The 17042-nt window shown below is 37.9% G+C and overlaps 2 protein-coding genes across 4 annotated transcripts in view; one reads left to right on the forward strand and one right to left on the reverse strand.

Annotated features, from left to right (window-relative positions):
* Nucleotides 1-889, forward strand: part of trpm5 (transient receptor potential cation channel, subfamily M, member 5) — an 82203-nt gene extending 81314 nt beyond the window's left edge. Inside the window, exon 25 of the mRNA XM_059976366.1 lies at nt 323-889. Within this exon, the coding sequence (XP_059832349.1) occupies nt 323-429 (107 nt within the window). The 3' untranslated portion in view covers nt 430-889. The remainder of the gene's footprint in view (nt 1-322) is intronic.
* A 13870-nt stretch (nt 890-14759) lies between these two features.
* Nucleotides 14760-17042, reverse strand: part of ptdss2 (phosphatidylserine synthase 2) — an 80981-nt gene continuing 78698 nt past the window's right edge. For all 3 annotated transcript variants that reach the window (XM_059975500.1, XM_059975501.1, XM_059975502.1), the window contains one exon: nt 14760-17004. In XM_059975500.1, the coding sequence (XP_059831483.1) occupies nt 16907-17004 (98 nt within the window). In that variant the 3' untranslated portion in view covers nt 14760-16906. The remainder of the gene's footprint in view (nt 17005-17042) is intronic.

The following is a 17042-nucleotide window of genomic DNA, read 5'->3' on the forward strand; positions in this document are numbered from 1 at the left end:
ACGTTCTTCCCATGACTGCATGGGTTTCCTCCAGGTGCTCCAGTTTCCTCCCATGGTCCAAAAGCGTACTGGTTGGTAGCTTAATTGGTCATTGTAAATTGTCCCATGATTAAGTTATGATTAAATTGTGGCTCAAATGGCAGGAAGGGCCTACTTTGCATTCTACCTCAATAACATAATTCAAAGGCAACCAGTCCCATACTCTCATTTTTGAGTGTTAATTAATTTTTTCCAGTGCATACAAAGTTTGCCATATAGCACAATAGTAACTATAGTTAGAAAAATTTTCTTTTTTTCTCCTCTCTATTTCCATTCCTTGCAGATTCTCCGATTCCAGTCTACAAGAGACCAGTGACTGTATTACCAGCAGACATTACTGACAGTCCGGTGGATAGTGAGGCAGTGGACATGCCGTACATTGATAACTAATTACAGCAGGGAAAGTATTCTGGTACAGAGGATGATATTTCACTGGCATTAATTTTTGTTCTTTGTAGTAACAACTGCAGCAAAAAAGATGTACACATTGTAAATCTGAATTTAAAATCTGCGGTAATTAATTTATACAATTTTGGAAAAGAAATGTTGAGCAAAAGGCAAACGAGTATAATTAGCAGCAGTGAAATGTAAACATTCTCAGACCACTTATAGCTTTGATTAATATACCTGAGTAAAGTCCTGTTCTTGTTAGTGTAAAATACAAAATGAATTTCTAAACAAAGTCATTGAAAATAAACCTTCAACTTAAACAATTTTTTGAACACTGTTTCATTGGGTTAAACTGACAATCTGCAAAGACTTACAAAACTAACCGCACAATCAATAGGTATATATAGCACCTTGACACTTCAAACTTGTTTGGTAATCTATTAAATTAATTCATCTTTGAACACTCTAATGCACCACCCCATGATTAGACTTAAGCACCAAGACTGACTGTTTAGGTAGGTTGGCAATATAATTTTCCAAAATTATAACGTAAACACACTTCATTAAACAAAACCACAGTTTTCCTTGCACAACTTCAACCAACTAAACTGCTCATTAAGATCACGCCTATTTCCAGGAGCTTCCTGTATATAATTATATTGGTTTAATTTAAGAACATAATTAGTAGTGGCTCCTGTAAGTCTTCAAACCAGTTCTATCATTGGGTGAAATCGTATCAGTTCCTTCCTGTGCTTTATTCACAATGCTGGCTATTGATTCTCTTAACTTTCAAAGATCTATCAATATTGGCTTTGAATAGACACACAGTATACACAGCCCTTGTTAATACAAGTATTGCCGTGTGATATTAACTGCTTGCCATTTTTTGAAAAAAGGTTGTGCCAGTCATCAGAGATTTTTCCAGCAATGATGATGTAAAACTAAGCCATTCCATTTGAAATACAAATTTTCACCTGCATAGCTACACTAGTCAGTTCTGTCTGTACATATTCTAATATACAATAAGGTTCAGCTTTGTATCATAGATTTGAATACATTGAAAGATAAAACATAGTTAATGAAATAACCTATTGTATGTTTTAAGCACTGCATATTCTTTAAAAAAAATTCTTGGGAGTAAACGAATATTCTCTGAACGGAGCAAGACTGTCAATAACTGGGATTCCCCTGGTTACTAATAACCTGATTTATGGAAAGTCTGCCACACATTTTTAAGGCATTTTTTTAAGCTAGTACAGTAAAAATAATGTTTTATGCTATTCATTGATGACCATTGTATATTCCAATAACTTAATTAGAAGTAACGATAGGGTAATTAGTCAATGAAATGAAAAATTATTGCACAATTATATAGAGTGATATGGTATAGGTCACTACAGAAAATGAATTTTGACTCAGAGTGTTTGCATGCAATTTAGAGGAACAGAACCCTTATGTAACTTGGGGATTTTTATTGTTATTTTGTTCACATCCTTTGGACAATATTATTTGTTTTTAGATGCAGTTTAAGAGGATTATGCATTGTATGTGTTAAGGTTTCAATGATGGTGAAAACAGCTACAAGCTGGTTGCCAGTGTCGTCACCCAGAACAACAGTAGGCGAGAGCTTGAAGTGATTGCAATTGATTTTGATTCAAAGTCTGAGCTCTGAAATAGGTGCCATTGAAATATGTATCAAAGAAGACAAACTTTGAATCTTATACATTTTACAATGCTATTAATGTAAGATTACATGATAAATTAATTGAGGTTCTTACTGCATTGTTTTACAAGCTTTGGTGCAGTGCTTGTAATCTGAACTCCTGATTTCATAAAAACAGTGAACTTAAGTTTTGTTTTTGTTTCTTCATTACAATATTCCAAATGAACCTACAGCTTTGATGTAATATAATAATACACAAAAATTAGAATACAAGCTGCAAAGATCACTTTGTCAACAATTCCCTTTCACAATTTCCATTTCTTAAAAGGTAGGTTTGGTACCAGCACCGCTGTAAGCAAAGCCTCCAAAAAGCAAATTGCTCAAACGTGAGGCATTGTCAGACATCTGGACTAAACTGCCAACCACTGGGGAATGAAAGGAAAGCTGAAGGTGATCTGGACTCCAATTGATTCCAGTAAGCACCATCAATAGTCCTCAGTAAACCTGAATGGGAATATATGCTTGCCTTTGTTCTTTCATGATCTGAAGATGCACTTTGTCTTAAAATAAATTGGTTTACACAAGTGGTATTTTTGTTCTTTGTATTACACAGTACTTCAATGACCAATACGAGTCAAAACAAGTATAAGTGGGTCTTTCTGGTTTGTTAAATGAGTGGTTATTAGGATCACAGTTGAGGCCTAACCTTTCACAATTAATGTACTGACATGATGGCAACAATAACTATGCTAAATTTGTTAATGGTTCAAAGATGGGCAGAATCAGGTTTAACATCACCAGCATATGGCATGAAATGTGTTGTCTTTGCCACAACAGTACAATGAAGTGCATAATAATAGGGAAAAATCCTGAATTACAGTAGGTATATATATATTAAATAGTTAACTAAGTAGTGCAAAAATAGAAATAAAAAAGTAGTGAGGTAGTGTTCATGGATTCAATGTCCATTCAGAAATCAGATGTCAGAGGGGAAGAAACTGACCCAAAATCATTAAGTGTGTGCCTTCAGGCTTCTATAAATCCTCCCTGATGGTAGCAATGAGAACAGGGCATGTCCCGAGTGTCAGGCGTCCTTAATAATGGATGCTGCCTTTATGAGGCATCACTTCTTGAAGATGTCCCGGATACTATGGAGGCTAGTGCCCATGGTGGAGCTGACTAAGTTTACAACAATCTGCAGTTTATTTCGATCTCATGCAGTAGCCTCCCCCCACCCCTACCCCCATGCCAGATGGTGATGCAGCCAGTCAGAAAGTAACTGTGAAGAGAATATCAGGAGGTGGCAAAGGATAGTAGATAGATGGTGAAAGTGAGCAAAGACTTGGCCAATGTGTGTAATGAAGAAAACTGTGATTGTACTTGACTTTTGTTTCTGCCAAGTTAGAGACTAACTGAAAGTTGAAATGTTGCAGAGTTCTGGGATGCAGAAAGATCCGGCTGACCTGGTGTATGATTTGTAAAAGACTAGAATGCAATACAAGTAATTGGGAAAGCTAACAGAATGTTAATCACTGCTAAAGAAACAAAAAAACGAAAGTAGGGACTTCGTGCTTCAACTAAAAAAAGTTCAAAATACATTTATTATCAATGTATAAATTATACAACCTTGAGACATGTTTACTTACATGTAGCCACAAAGCAAGAAACCAAAAGAACCCGATTTAAAAACGACCAACACCCAGTGGGACAAGGAAGTAAAATAAGCACAAACCGCGCAAACAATAAAAACAAGCAACTGCATTCAGATTGAAAGTGAGTCCATAGACACAAAGCCTGGAGAGGCCAGAGCAGGCCCACAGCCTCAACCTCGGTTTGTCACAGAGTGGGGCAAATCGTCACGAAGCCTGGAGCAGCCAGAGCAGGCCCACAGCCTCAACCTCGGTTCGTCACAGAGTGGGGCAAATCGTCACGAAGCCTGGAGCGGCCAGAGCAGGCCCACAGCCTCAACCTCGGTTCGTCACAGAGTGGGGCAAATCGTCACGAAGCCTGGAGCAGCCAGAGCAGGCCCACAGCCTCAACCTCGGTTCGTCACAGAGTGGGGCAAATCGTCACGAAGCCTGGAGCGGCCAGAGCAGGCCCACAGCCTCAACCTCGGTTCGTCACAGAGTGGGGCAAATCGTCACGAAGCCTGGAGCGGCCAGAGCAGGCCCACAGCCTCAACCTCGGTTCGTCACAGAGTGGGGCAAATCGTCACGAAGCCTGGAGCGGCCAGAGCAGGCCCACAGCCTCAACCTCGGTTCGTCACAGAGTGGGGCAAATCATCACGAAGCCTGGAGCATAGCCTCAGAGCCGCGGAGAGTGGACTGGTAGTTGCAGAGCAGCAGAATGTGACCAACCCCCCCCCCGTTTCTAGTCTGACACACTTTCTTTTCAGAATCAAAATCAGGTTTACTATCATCGGCATGTGTCGTGAAATTTGTTAACATAGCAGCAGTGGTTCATTGCAATACATAATATAGAAGAAAAACATTTTAAAATAAACAAACAAATTACAGTATATGTATATTCAATAAATTAAAAATAATAAGAGTGAGGTAGTGTTCATGAGTTCAATGTCCATTTAGGAATCAGATGGCAGAAAGGAAGAAGCTGTCCCTGAATCGCTGAGTGTGTGCTTTCAGGCTCCTACCTGATGGTAACAGTGAGAAAAGGGCATGCCCTAAGTGCTGAGAGTCCTTAATAATGGACACTGTCTTTCTGAGACACCGCTCCTTAAAGATGCCCTGGGTACTTGTAGGCTAGTACCCAAGATGGAGCCAACTAAATCTACAACCCTCTGCAGCTTCCTTTGGTCCTGTTTAGTAGCCCCGTCCCCCCCCATACAAGACAGTGATGCAGCCTGTTAGAATGCTCTCCATAGTACGTCTATAGATGTTTTTGAGTGTTTTTATTGACATAGCAAATATCTTCAAACTCCTAGTGAAGTTTTCAGTCCATTTGGGAAGACATTTAAATTATTTTTTGCCCTGATGAAAATATACAGCATATGTAGTATTGTCAATTGTATTGGTCACCTTATTTAAGAATGCTAGTACATTTGAAGCATTTCATAGATTTATTAGACTAAACCTGGAATGGTGGGTTATTTTATGAGGAAAGGTAGATAGGCTAGGGAGTCCGGATGCAGCATTTCAACCCAAAATATTGAGAGTTCCTTCCACCACTGAGATGCCACTCAACCTGAGTTCCTCCAGCAGGTTGCTTGTTGTTAAGCCAACTGATCTCTGTTGCACATGATTAATATGAAGCATCATTTGAGCTTTTGAAAGTTATCATAAAGAATATGACCTTCCAACAGAGGTCTGTAGAAAGATTGAGTAAATGTGCAAAACCTTTAAATAGTGCAAGCTGCGAAGTGCATTCTTACTTAGCATAGACTTGCAACTCAACTACCACAGCTAATCAAAATAACATTTTCTAATTTTCAATGAACTACCATAACACTAATTTTAATCTCTATTTTTTTGTTAATATTGCCTCCATTCAAAAATGAAAGGTATTGGTGGTGATGGCTTGAAGTCGAATTTTGAAGGAAAATTAAAGTACTGGGTTGGAACAAACCTCCCAACAGCCAGTGGATCCCAATTTCATATATTTTGAATTAAAATAAATAATTGATATAATTCTCAAAATTATGTCCAAAAATAAACAGCCATCAAAGAAATTCAATGGAATCATACTTATGGGTAAGCAGTCTTTGTCTTGTACTGTCCATCACACATATGGACTTACAGTAAAAACTTATTACATACTATAATATAATGTGTGTAGGGAAACAGTTCAATAATGAATCAGCTGTTAAACAACAACAAACAATGGCAGGCTTTCAGTCTTCACCTACGATGCTGTGTTTTGATTAAAAGGTACACGGTATTTGTATTTTACTTTTTTTTAGATTTTACATAAGGTATAAAAACCAATCAGCTTTGAGGACATGTTCTAGTGTTAGGATTTTCATCAACAATGCTTTAAAAATTTAGTGCTGTTACGTAAGATACAAAAACAATCAGCATGACGGACTTGATCTGGTGCTGGATTTTAGTGATCAGCAGACGCTTTAAAAATTTAATGTCGTGCCTTTTCTTAAATTTCTGCAAGCAGCCTGCTGAATGTTCGCAATTACCTTCAAGTTTCCGTTCGTCATGATAGATCTTTGTGTCATGATCATCATACCGTTAAGTGGCATGTGCTCACTCCAGTGCCGAGGATACATGATCGAGATCTTCATTTTTCGCTTTTGCAGTGTTTTTCATGATCTTCTATTGATAGTACAAGTGAAGTCACTTTTCAGAACTATCTGTGGTGCACAGACACCTGCACATCACCTGGGAGCCTTCCCAGCGTCTTGTGGAATTTTACATTTGTGATGTCATGCCCACATTTAAAAAAAATCTGGATTTCAGAGGTTTTCAGATTGTAGAATTTTAAATAAGGGGTACTCAACCCATACTCACTCACAAATCCTAATGCCAATACAATCCAAAAAAGGGTACAAGATTTGTAAAGAATCTGCAGTAAATAAAAAGCCAGACAAACTAAAAAGCTAGCAAGGTAATTATTACAGCACCATGGGACAAATTTAGACTTATATCCTCAACTACCAGGCTATTATAACTGTTCCCACTTGCTCCATACAAAAACAGAAATAATCAAGACTGCACACACTCCTTTTGCAAGCTAAAGATTTAGAAACAAAAAACCACCATTATTTCTAAATTTAGTAAATTATACTCAGATAAGACAATTAAATGAATACCTGAAGGAAAAAAAAAACATGGAAAAGATCTCTGGATAAGATATAGATGACAAAATAAGGTGAGAACAGAATAACCATATAATATAATCATAATATAATATAGCCATATAACCATACACAACCCCCTCCTCTTGCCTTCTCTCTATAACCTTTGATGCCCTGATTAACCAAGAATATAACTGGATTACTTCTTATAATATAGTACTACGTCTAAACTACATTGTAGGTGCCTTCTAGGAAACAGATCGAGCATGACAGAAATCTTTAAAAATTATACCATTTTATTTGGGTTTTATCCAACCTCGTATTTATACCCTGATATTGAAATGTCTCTAAATGTTTCTATCTAACCTGCCCAAGTCATCTATAATTGCACCATTTATGTTATTCTAATAAAGACCTATGATTTCCACTTTTAAAAAATATTTTCATGGCATCACAACTAACAGATTCCTAACATTTTTGTGTTCTACTTACTCTAGCCTCATTAGAGTTTTTGAAGTAATTTTTTAAAATGCCACATCAACTTTGTTGCCATAAATGCCTTGTGAACCCAGTACCAAATTTCTATGCTCTCTGCTAGTAACTGAGTATCCTACAGCTAAATTTTAACACCTACACCTAGGACCAAGTACAACATTGCTCAGTTTCCTAGAGGTGCAAGAGAATCCATAAGACATAGGAGCAGAATTAAGCTATTTGGCCCACCGAATCTGCTCCACCATTCGTCATGTCTGATTGATTAACTCTCTCAACCCTCTCCTATAACCTTCTCCCTATAACTTTTGATGCCCTGATTAATCAAGAAACTATCAACCTCCACTTTAACTATACCCAATTACTTGGTCTGAGCAAATGAAATCCACAGATTCACTGCGTCTGGCTAAAGAAATTTTTCCTCTTCTCTGTTCTAAATGGACACCCCTCAAATACAAGGCTGTGCCCTCTAGTCATAGACTCCTCTACGAAAGGAAGTAACCACTCCACATCTACTCTATCTAGGTGTTTCAATATTAGATAGGTTTCAATGATATCCTCCTTCATTCTTCTAAACACCAGTGAAAACAGGCCCATAACAATCAAATGCACCTCCTATGTTAAACCTTTCATTCCTGTAATCATTCTCGTGAACCTTCTCTGGTCTCTCTCCAATGCCAGCTCATCTTTTCTTAGAGAAGGGGCCCAAAGTTGCTCACAATACTCCGTGTGGACTGATCAATATCTTAAAAAACCTCTATTATATCCTTGCTTTTGTGTTCTAGTACCCTCAAAATGAATGCTAACATTACTTTTGACTTCCTTACACCAACTCAACCTGTAAGGTAACCTTTAGGGAATCCTGCACAAGGACTCCCAAGTCCCTTGGCACCTTGGATTTTTGAATTTTCTCCCAATTTAGAAAATAGTCCTCACCTTTATTCCTCCTACCAAAGTGCATGACCATACACTTCTCGACACCATATTCCATCTGCCACTTCTTTGCTCGTTTATACAATCTATGTTCTTCTGCAGACACCCTGCTTCCTCAACACTACCTACACCTCCTCCTATCTTCGTATTGTCCACAAACTAGCCCACAAAGCCATCAATTCCTTCATCAAAATGTCCGACATATAACATGAAAAGAAGCTGTCCCAACACCGACTCTGTGGCACACCACTAATCAGTGTCAGCGAACCAGAGAAAGCTGCCACTTTGCCTCCTGCCAGTCAACCAATCTCCTATCCATGCATGCTAGTACCTATCCTTTAATGCCATGGGCTCTCATCTTGTTAAACACCCTCACGTGCGTCACCTTGTCACATGCCTTTTGAAAATCCAAATAAACAATCTCCTTTGTATATTGTGCCTGTTATTTCCTCAAAGAATTCCAACAGAAGACTGTTACAAAATACTTATTAAGTTCATCTGTCATCCTCCCTTTAGAACACTTCTTCATCTTTGAAATGCACCTTTCCTGCACCTTCTGAATAGCTCCAGAAATGCCAGTCATTTCTACCATCATCCCTGCTAGTACCTCTATAACTCCCTTTATTGCACTGGAATTCACTCAACTTCACCTGTCCCTTCATTGAAAAATTCCCACAACCTATGGACTCACTTTCAAGGACTTTTCATCTCATGTTCTCAATATCTATTGCTTATTTATTTAATATTATTATTATTATTTCTTTTTTTTTGTTTTTTTGCAGTTTGTTGAACACTGTTTGAATGCCCAAGTTGGTGCATTCTTTCACTGATTCAATTATGGTTATTATTCTATTATGGATTTATTGTTGATGTCCACAAGAAAATGAATCTCAGGGTTGTATATAGTGACATATCTGTACTTTGATAATAAATTTACTTTGAACTTTTAATATTGATACATCTGATTTTAGCTTCTTCTTCTCAAACTGCAGTATGAATTCTATCATACTGTGCTTACCGTCTCCTAAGGGTTCTTTCATCTTAAGGTCCCTAATCAAATCTGGGTTATTACATAACCCCAATCTAGAATTGGCATTCCCTAGTGAACTCAATCACAAGCTCCTCTAAAAAGCCATCTTGTAGGCATTCTACAAATTCCCCTCTCTTGGGTCCAGCAACTACAAGATTTTTCCAATCTACCTGCATATCGAAATCGCAACATTTCCCTTTTACATGCCTTTTCTATCTCCCTTTGTAATTTCTAGCCCACATACTGGCTACTGTTCAGAGGCTTGCATAATTCACATTATAAATATATAAATTCTTAGGATTGCAAAATGATATAAATAAGAATCAGATCTGGTGGGAACTACTTTTAACATGAGATAATGTCAAAAATATACTTTGCCAGACCAAAAAAATATCAGAATCAGGTTCAGTATCATTGGCAAATGCTGTTAGAAGCCTAATCGGAAGACCACGATCTGTGCAGATTGGAAATAACACTCCACCTTGCTGATAGTCGACACCGTGCACCTCAGAGATATGTGCTTAGCCCACGAATCTACTCTCTCTATACCTGTGATGGCTCAAATGCCATCTATAAAATTGCTGATGACACTACCATTGTTGGCAGAATCTTAGATGATGACGAGAGGGCGTACAGGAGCGAAATATATCAGCTAGTTGAGAGGAGTAACAGCAACAACTTGTACTAAAGTATTGATTGTGGACTTCAAAAAAGGTACGCAAGGGAACACATACCAGTCCTCAAAAAGGGATCAAAAATGGGAAGAGTGAACAACTTCAAGCTCCTGGGTGTCAATATCTCTGAGGATCTACCTGGACCTGACATATCGAAGCAGCTACAAAGAAGGCGTGACAGTGACTATATTTCATTAGTTTGAGGAGAGTTGGTATATCACCTAAAACACTTGCAAATTTCAACAGATGTACCATGGAGAGCATTCTAACTGGCTGCATCACCATCTGGTACAGGTGAAGGGCTGTGGTCTACTGCACAGGATCGAAGTAAGCTGCAGAATTGTAAACTTAGTCAACTCCATCATGGGCTCTAGCCTCCATAGCATTCAGGGCATCTTCAAGAAGTGATGCCTTGAAAAGGCAGCATCGATCATTAAGGAAACCTATCACCCAGGTCATGCCTTGTTTCCATTGCTATCATCAGGAAGCAGGTACAGATGTGTGAACACCACCCGACTACTTTTTTTACTTTCATTTTTGCGCTTCTTATTTAATTACAAACGTATATCATTCAGGCCAGGCAAAAAGGAATGATTGTCACAAATCGGAGTGTCAATATAAGTTTTTGGGGCCTTAATGTGTAGTTGAATCTGCTTCCAAATTCTGATAGTGCTGCCAACCACAAAGCTGTTACTAAAATGTGACTTATTAACTGCAGTGGGGCTATTAAGGACAGTTGGTAAGGAAGTCTTCTTACAAAGCACTTGCTCTATGAGTAACCATGCTGGGCATGAGTCTGAGGTAGAGGGTGGGCATTTTTTCCACCATGCAAGAATGGATGGGTGGGCAGCCCAGTAATACATTTTAACATCTGGTAGGGCAAAACCTCCTGCTTCCTTGGGCTTTGACAAGAGATTTTTAGTAATTCTAATGGCTTTATAATTCCAAATTATCCCAAGTAATTGAATCCAATTGCTTAAAATATGACAGAGGAATAAAACATGGAATTGACTGGAAAAGATGAAGAAATCGTGGCAGTACAATCATCTTGATTGTGTTAACCCTCCCCACCAAAGAAATTGAAAGGGTTTTCCAAGTCAATATTGCGTTTAACCTGTTCAACTTTTTTTCGCCAATTCACTTGCAAAAGGTCATCTGGGTTTTTTGTAATAGACAATAGACAATAGGTGCAGAAGTGGACCATTCGGCCCTTCAAGCCTGCACCACCATTTTGAGATCATGGCTGATCAACTACTATTAATACCCGGTTCCTGCCTTGTCCCCATATCCCTTGATTCCCCTATCCATGAGATACCTATCTAGCTCCTTCTTGAAAGCATCCAGAGAATTGGCCTCCACTACCTTTCCTAGGCAGTGCATTCCAGACCCCCACAACTCTCTGGGAGAAGAAGTTTTTCCTTAACTCTGTCCTAAATGACCTACCCCTTTTTCTCAAACCATGCCCTCTGGTACTGGACTCTCCCAGCATCTGGAACATATTTCCTGCCTCTATCTTGTCCAATCCCTTAATAATCTTATATGTTTCAATGATCCCCTCTCAATCTCCTTAATTCTAACGAGTACAAGCCCAGTCTCTCTAATCTCTCTAACCTCTCTGCGTAAGACAGTCCAGTCATCCCAGGAATTAACCTCGTGAATCTACGCTGCACTTCCTCTACAGCCAGGATGTCCTTCCTTAACCCTGGAGACCAAAACTGTACACAATACTCCAGGTGTGGTCTCACCAGGGCTCTGTACAAATGCAAGAGGATTTCCTTGCTCTTGTACTCAATTCCCTTTGTACTAAAGGCCAACATTCCATTAGCCTTCTTCACTGCCTGCTGCACTTGCTCATTCACCTTCAGTGACTGATGAACAAGGACTCCTAGATCTCTTTGTATTTCTCCCTTACCTAACTCTACACCTTTCGGATAATAATCTGCCTTTCCGTTCTTACTCCCAAAGTGGATAACCTCACATTAAATGTCATCTGCAAAGTATCTGCCCACTCACTCAGCCTATCCAAGTCACCCTGAATTCTCCTAACATCCTCATCACGTCACACTTCCACCCAGCTTAGTATCATCAGCAATACCGAGCCCTGTGGCACCCCACTGGTCACCACCTGCCATTCCGAGAAACACCCATTCACCACTACCCTTTGCTTTCTATCTGCCAACCAGTTTGCTATCCATGTCAATCTCTCCCCCCCCCGCCACCCCCGATGCCCTGAGCTTTGATTTTACCCACCAATCTCCTATGTGGGACCTTATCAAATGCCTTCTGAAAATCAAGGTACACTACATCCTCTGGATCTCCTCCGTCTAACTTCCTGGTTATGTCCTTGAAAAACTCCAACAGATTAGTCAAGCATGATTTACCCTTGGTAAATCCATGCTGGCTCGGTCCAATCCTATCATTGCTATCTAGACATGCCACTATTTCATCCTTAATAATGGACTCTAGCATCTTCCCCACCAAGTCACACCAAATAGGAAAAATTATCTTAAGTTATTTTAAAGGGAATATACTGTAAATGCTCTGTATTAACCACTGTAGTGTCTGGCATTAGTTCACTCTTATCACAATTAATAGAGAGACCTGAGAAACTACCAAAATTATTAGAGTCAAAATGTTTTGATGTTTGTGGCTGAGAGAACTGGCAAATACTTTACATTTGGAGAGACTGAGACTATGTAATGGGGACAGAGGGGACATCTTTGAAAGGATATGGGGCTTTGTATTGGACTTTCTTACAGGGTGAGGACTGAGGTATTTTTTTGGTGCGGTGCCCCTCTGCTGTGTATATTTTATTTTTGCCTTTATATTATTCTCCCTTTTGATGCTCAATATTTAATTTGATTTTGTTATGGTTGTGGTTTTTGTGGATGTGCTGTTTTTTGTTGTTGTTTGTAGAAAAAATAAAAAATATATTAAAAAATGATATGTATAAGTTTTAATTATTTAATATAACTTATTTCATGTTTTCCCCCATTATCATGTATTGTATTGTAATACTGCTGCAAAACAACAAATTTCAGGATCAGATTTATTATCACCATGTGAAATTTGTTGACTTTGCAGCAGCAGCATATTGCAATACATAATTTTGAAAACTATAAATTGTGTGTGTGTGTGTGTGTAGCAAAAAGAAAAAAAAATAGTGAGGTCGTGTTCATGAGCTCACTAGCCATTCAGAAATCAGATGGCGGAGGGGAAGCATCAGCTCCTGAAGTGTTGAGTGCATGTCTTCAGGCTCCTGTACCTCCTCAAAGCAATGAAAAGTGGGCATGTCCTGGCAGATGGGGGTCCGTAATGATGCTTGCCGCCACTTTGAAGAACCACCCAATGTAGATTGGAGGATTGCTTTGTCAAGTACCTCTGCTCCATCCATGCAAAGCAAGATTTCCCATTGGCCAATCACTTTAATACCTATCCCCATTCCCGTTCTGACATGTCAGTTCTTGGTCTCCTCTTCTGCCATGATGAGGCCACCAGCACACCAGTAAGAAAGTCTCAGAAATAAGTACAAATTGTTTAAGGAGGCAACGTTAATGATTCACAGTGCTGGTTTAAAAAAGTTAAAATTACTTCTGTCTTCTTAATAAGTGAGTCTGTGGCATTTTGGATACCAAAAGCAATGCAGATGCATACTGGTGACACAACCACAGCATAGCACACTCATGTTAGGTCTATAACACCAGCTCAGGGGCTTTCCAATGCAGTTAATGTGAAAATGCACACAGAGCAAGTAGCACCTGAGGTATTAATACACATTGTTTGGTGATCAATGGAATAACACTCTTGCAAGAACCAAACAATAAAACAGAAAAGCTGTTAATATATAAGCTTTTCAAATAGAAATTTCAGTAACTGTGACAAAAACAAAACTAATATCTTCTAATTTATTTAGAATATATTGTCACAAATCAATTCTTCAGACCAATTGAGCATCACTATGTAAAAATATTGAAAAAACTATCCATGTTTTCAATAGATTATACATTAGCAATAAGAATCTGATTCATTAATAACGGGAAAAGAATATAAAGAATATTAATTTTGTTCCTCTCAAACTATCAATATAAATCAAAGCAGCCCAAGTGCAGCTTAATAAATGGTGAAGCTGTATTCTGTGCCCATGTGATAAAAGTACTGAAAGTGTGTTTTAAGGGCCAAGAGAAGAGGGATAGTGGCCACATTTAGGCACTTTGTCCACCCTCCAGCACAACTCAATCCCCAGTAAGGCACCTTATGTTCAGTACTGTTTCATTCATTAGTATCACTTAAGTAGGGTGGATTAACTTTTTGAGGACAAAAGCAGCATTTGTATATCTAGTACTAGTGGATGCAATTGTTTCAGTGCGTGTGCAAGGGGGAGAAAAAGACAATGGGCTTGTTGTTTCACAATTACACTTTCCTACTGTATTCCCAGTTGACAAATCCAATTGAAAATCCAAATTTTCTGAATTTATCTGTAAATTATTTTATTGGAAGAAGATTTGAAAACAGCGGACATATATTCTTTAAAGACTAATTTGTTTATTTTGCGCACCTTTGCTCTCAACAATCTCCAAGTTGCTATGCTTTTTCTGAAAGATGGTCCCAAATATTTATGCCAGCTTCTGCCATTAAAAATGATTTTCATAAATTCCCACACTCAAGAAACCCACTAGCTCTGCAAATTGAAAAGGACACTAGGTACTAGAAATCAGATACAAAGTTTACCATACTGTAAAGGAGGATTTGAACACTTCTCATCAGTAGAACATTGGACATTGTTAATAATTTTAATACTATATATTTTCCAGAAAGAAATATTCAGTGCTCAAAAAATGTAAACACAAATCAAGTCCACTGAAGTAGTAAGTGCAAACACTGACAATTCAACAGATATGAAAAGAGAGTTACAAAAGCTTAGAAAAAAAGTGGATTTCCTGAGAATTGGAATTGACGTTAATTACATTCAGGTTCTACTAGAAAAACCTTCTGAAACCATAAAAGCATAATAGCCTCATGGACAAGCTTAAATTAGAGCAAAGTAATCTGTTCATTAATTGACTAACTTTAAAGATGAGTGAGGTTAACTTCAAAGAAATAGTCACATCAAAATAAGATTGTTATCACAGGAAAGAGTAACGTTACAGTGTATTGTTATGAAATGGCGTCAAACTTGCTGTGGGGAGGAAGGGAACATAACAATGATCTCCTGAAAAGTGGTTTGCCTTTTATGGAGGCAGGGATACCAGCTAAGGGATGTGCTCGGTGATACAGATTTTCTCAGGAATAATGATACTTTTCAGCCATGGGTCATAACAAGATACTTTAACACCTCCTTGGCCATGGGGTTATTTTATAAATGAGTGAAGAATGAGAGCACAGTCTTAAGAGATACACATCATTTTGGTTTTATTTTTCTACTTCATTATAGGTATTATAGGTGGTAGAGGAAAACAGAAGTTATACCAATAATGATTCCTCTGAATAAGAGGTGTTAAAGCTAGCAAACCAATACCCTCACATTATGTAGTGACTTGTCCAGGAAACTGCTGTCTATATACACAGGATTGTATTCTTTTAAAAAGAAAATATATTCTTATTGCTCAGATTCTGATTATTTTGTTAGTTACAAAATCTAGGCACCTACACTTCACTTAACTAATAACTGACTGGACCCACCATGTTTTAAAATCTAACACCATTAGTATGCACCCTGTATTATAGACAGAGCACTACTCTAAAGTGAGCATGTCCAAGACTTCATTACATTATATTCTTCTCAAGGCCTCTTAGCTTATAAAACCAAATATAATTTTCACAATCTAGAGATTGGACACATCCTTAATGCTTCAAACAAAAACTGTTTCAGATAAAGTTAGCACAGTAGATTTTTTGCTTTGTTTAACAGACTAAATTCTCACTCCATCATGTACCCAGTGTTCAGAGAAAAAAAATTCACCAGCTTCTTAAAAATGGCATAATGAAGCATACTAGAAAAAAAAATCAAGTACTATTTTATAAGTTAACTCCAAATATAAAAACATCAGTGATTTCAATTTCTGGATGAAATGACAGTATATATGACATATACAACTATGGCTTTAAGAATTCAAAACCAATATTACTATTGCTGAAGGGTTTGAATACCGTAATTTCATGAAAGCAAAACTGTTTTTTTTTGTTTACAAAGGTGCCAAAATATTCAATGCATTACAAGGAAGAAGTTTTCTTACAAAACACTGGCCAGCAGTGTTAGATGCAGCCAGGTATCCAACTGCATAATTGGATACTTATGGATCTAAGGTTGACAAATTTAACAGCCTGAAATAAAGATAAAAACATTTTGCTTTTCAGTGCATTGATATAACCAGCAACATCCAGTATAAAATTAAGTTGCTAGGGTATTCTAGGTTGAATTCTTTCTGCACTTTTTGGTAAGTATTAGGCTTGGAAGCCTGAATTGTTCCTAGATCCAACAGTGCTGGCCACTTCAAAATTCCATTAATGGAATAAATTAAATTCTTGGCAAGACATGACCAAGTTAGTAATTAGTTTATAATCCACATTCACATGCATTTTGAGATTAAATTAACCTATGGGTGTTTAGAACCAGTTTGTACAACTGTAAGTTGGCAAGTAGTGTAAGAAACATTGATCCAAAATATTGTACATTGGCAAGATTTAGTTTCATGAAATTATGATAATATAGTTAGCTTAATATATTGACTCTGCAGCACTAAACACCCAGTGAATGTAACAAAATATACATATCAGTCAACAACTGAAGTGTCATTGCTGTTAACCATTGGAGAAAGCAGCTCTTGCAATCCTGTTATGGTGCATAGTTGTCAGTGTTCCTGCTTCATGACATTCAGCATTTCCTTATTTCCTTTGCCTTGTATCACCGCCATTATGCTTGCTTTTCATAAAAGGATTTGCATTGCCATTGCCAATCTTGTCCTTTTCACTTGCCTTGTCCCGTTTTTGCAGTCTGGTTTCCTTCCATCGTAGAGTGATATTCCTGTGGTTAAAATAAAGACAGGAGGTGAACTTCTGCCA

This window comes from Hypanus sabinus, chromosome 7, assembly GCF_030144855.1.
Source record: "Hypanus sabinus isolate sHypSab1 chromosome 7, sHypSab1.hap1, whole genome shotgun sequence".
Taxonomy (NCBI): domain Eukaryota; kingdom Metazoa; phylum Chordata; class Chondrichthyes; order Myliobatiformes; family Dasyatidae; genus Hypanus; species Hypanus sabinus.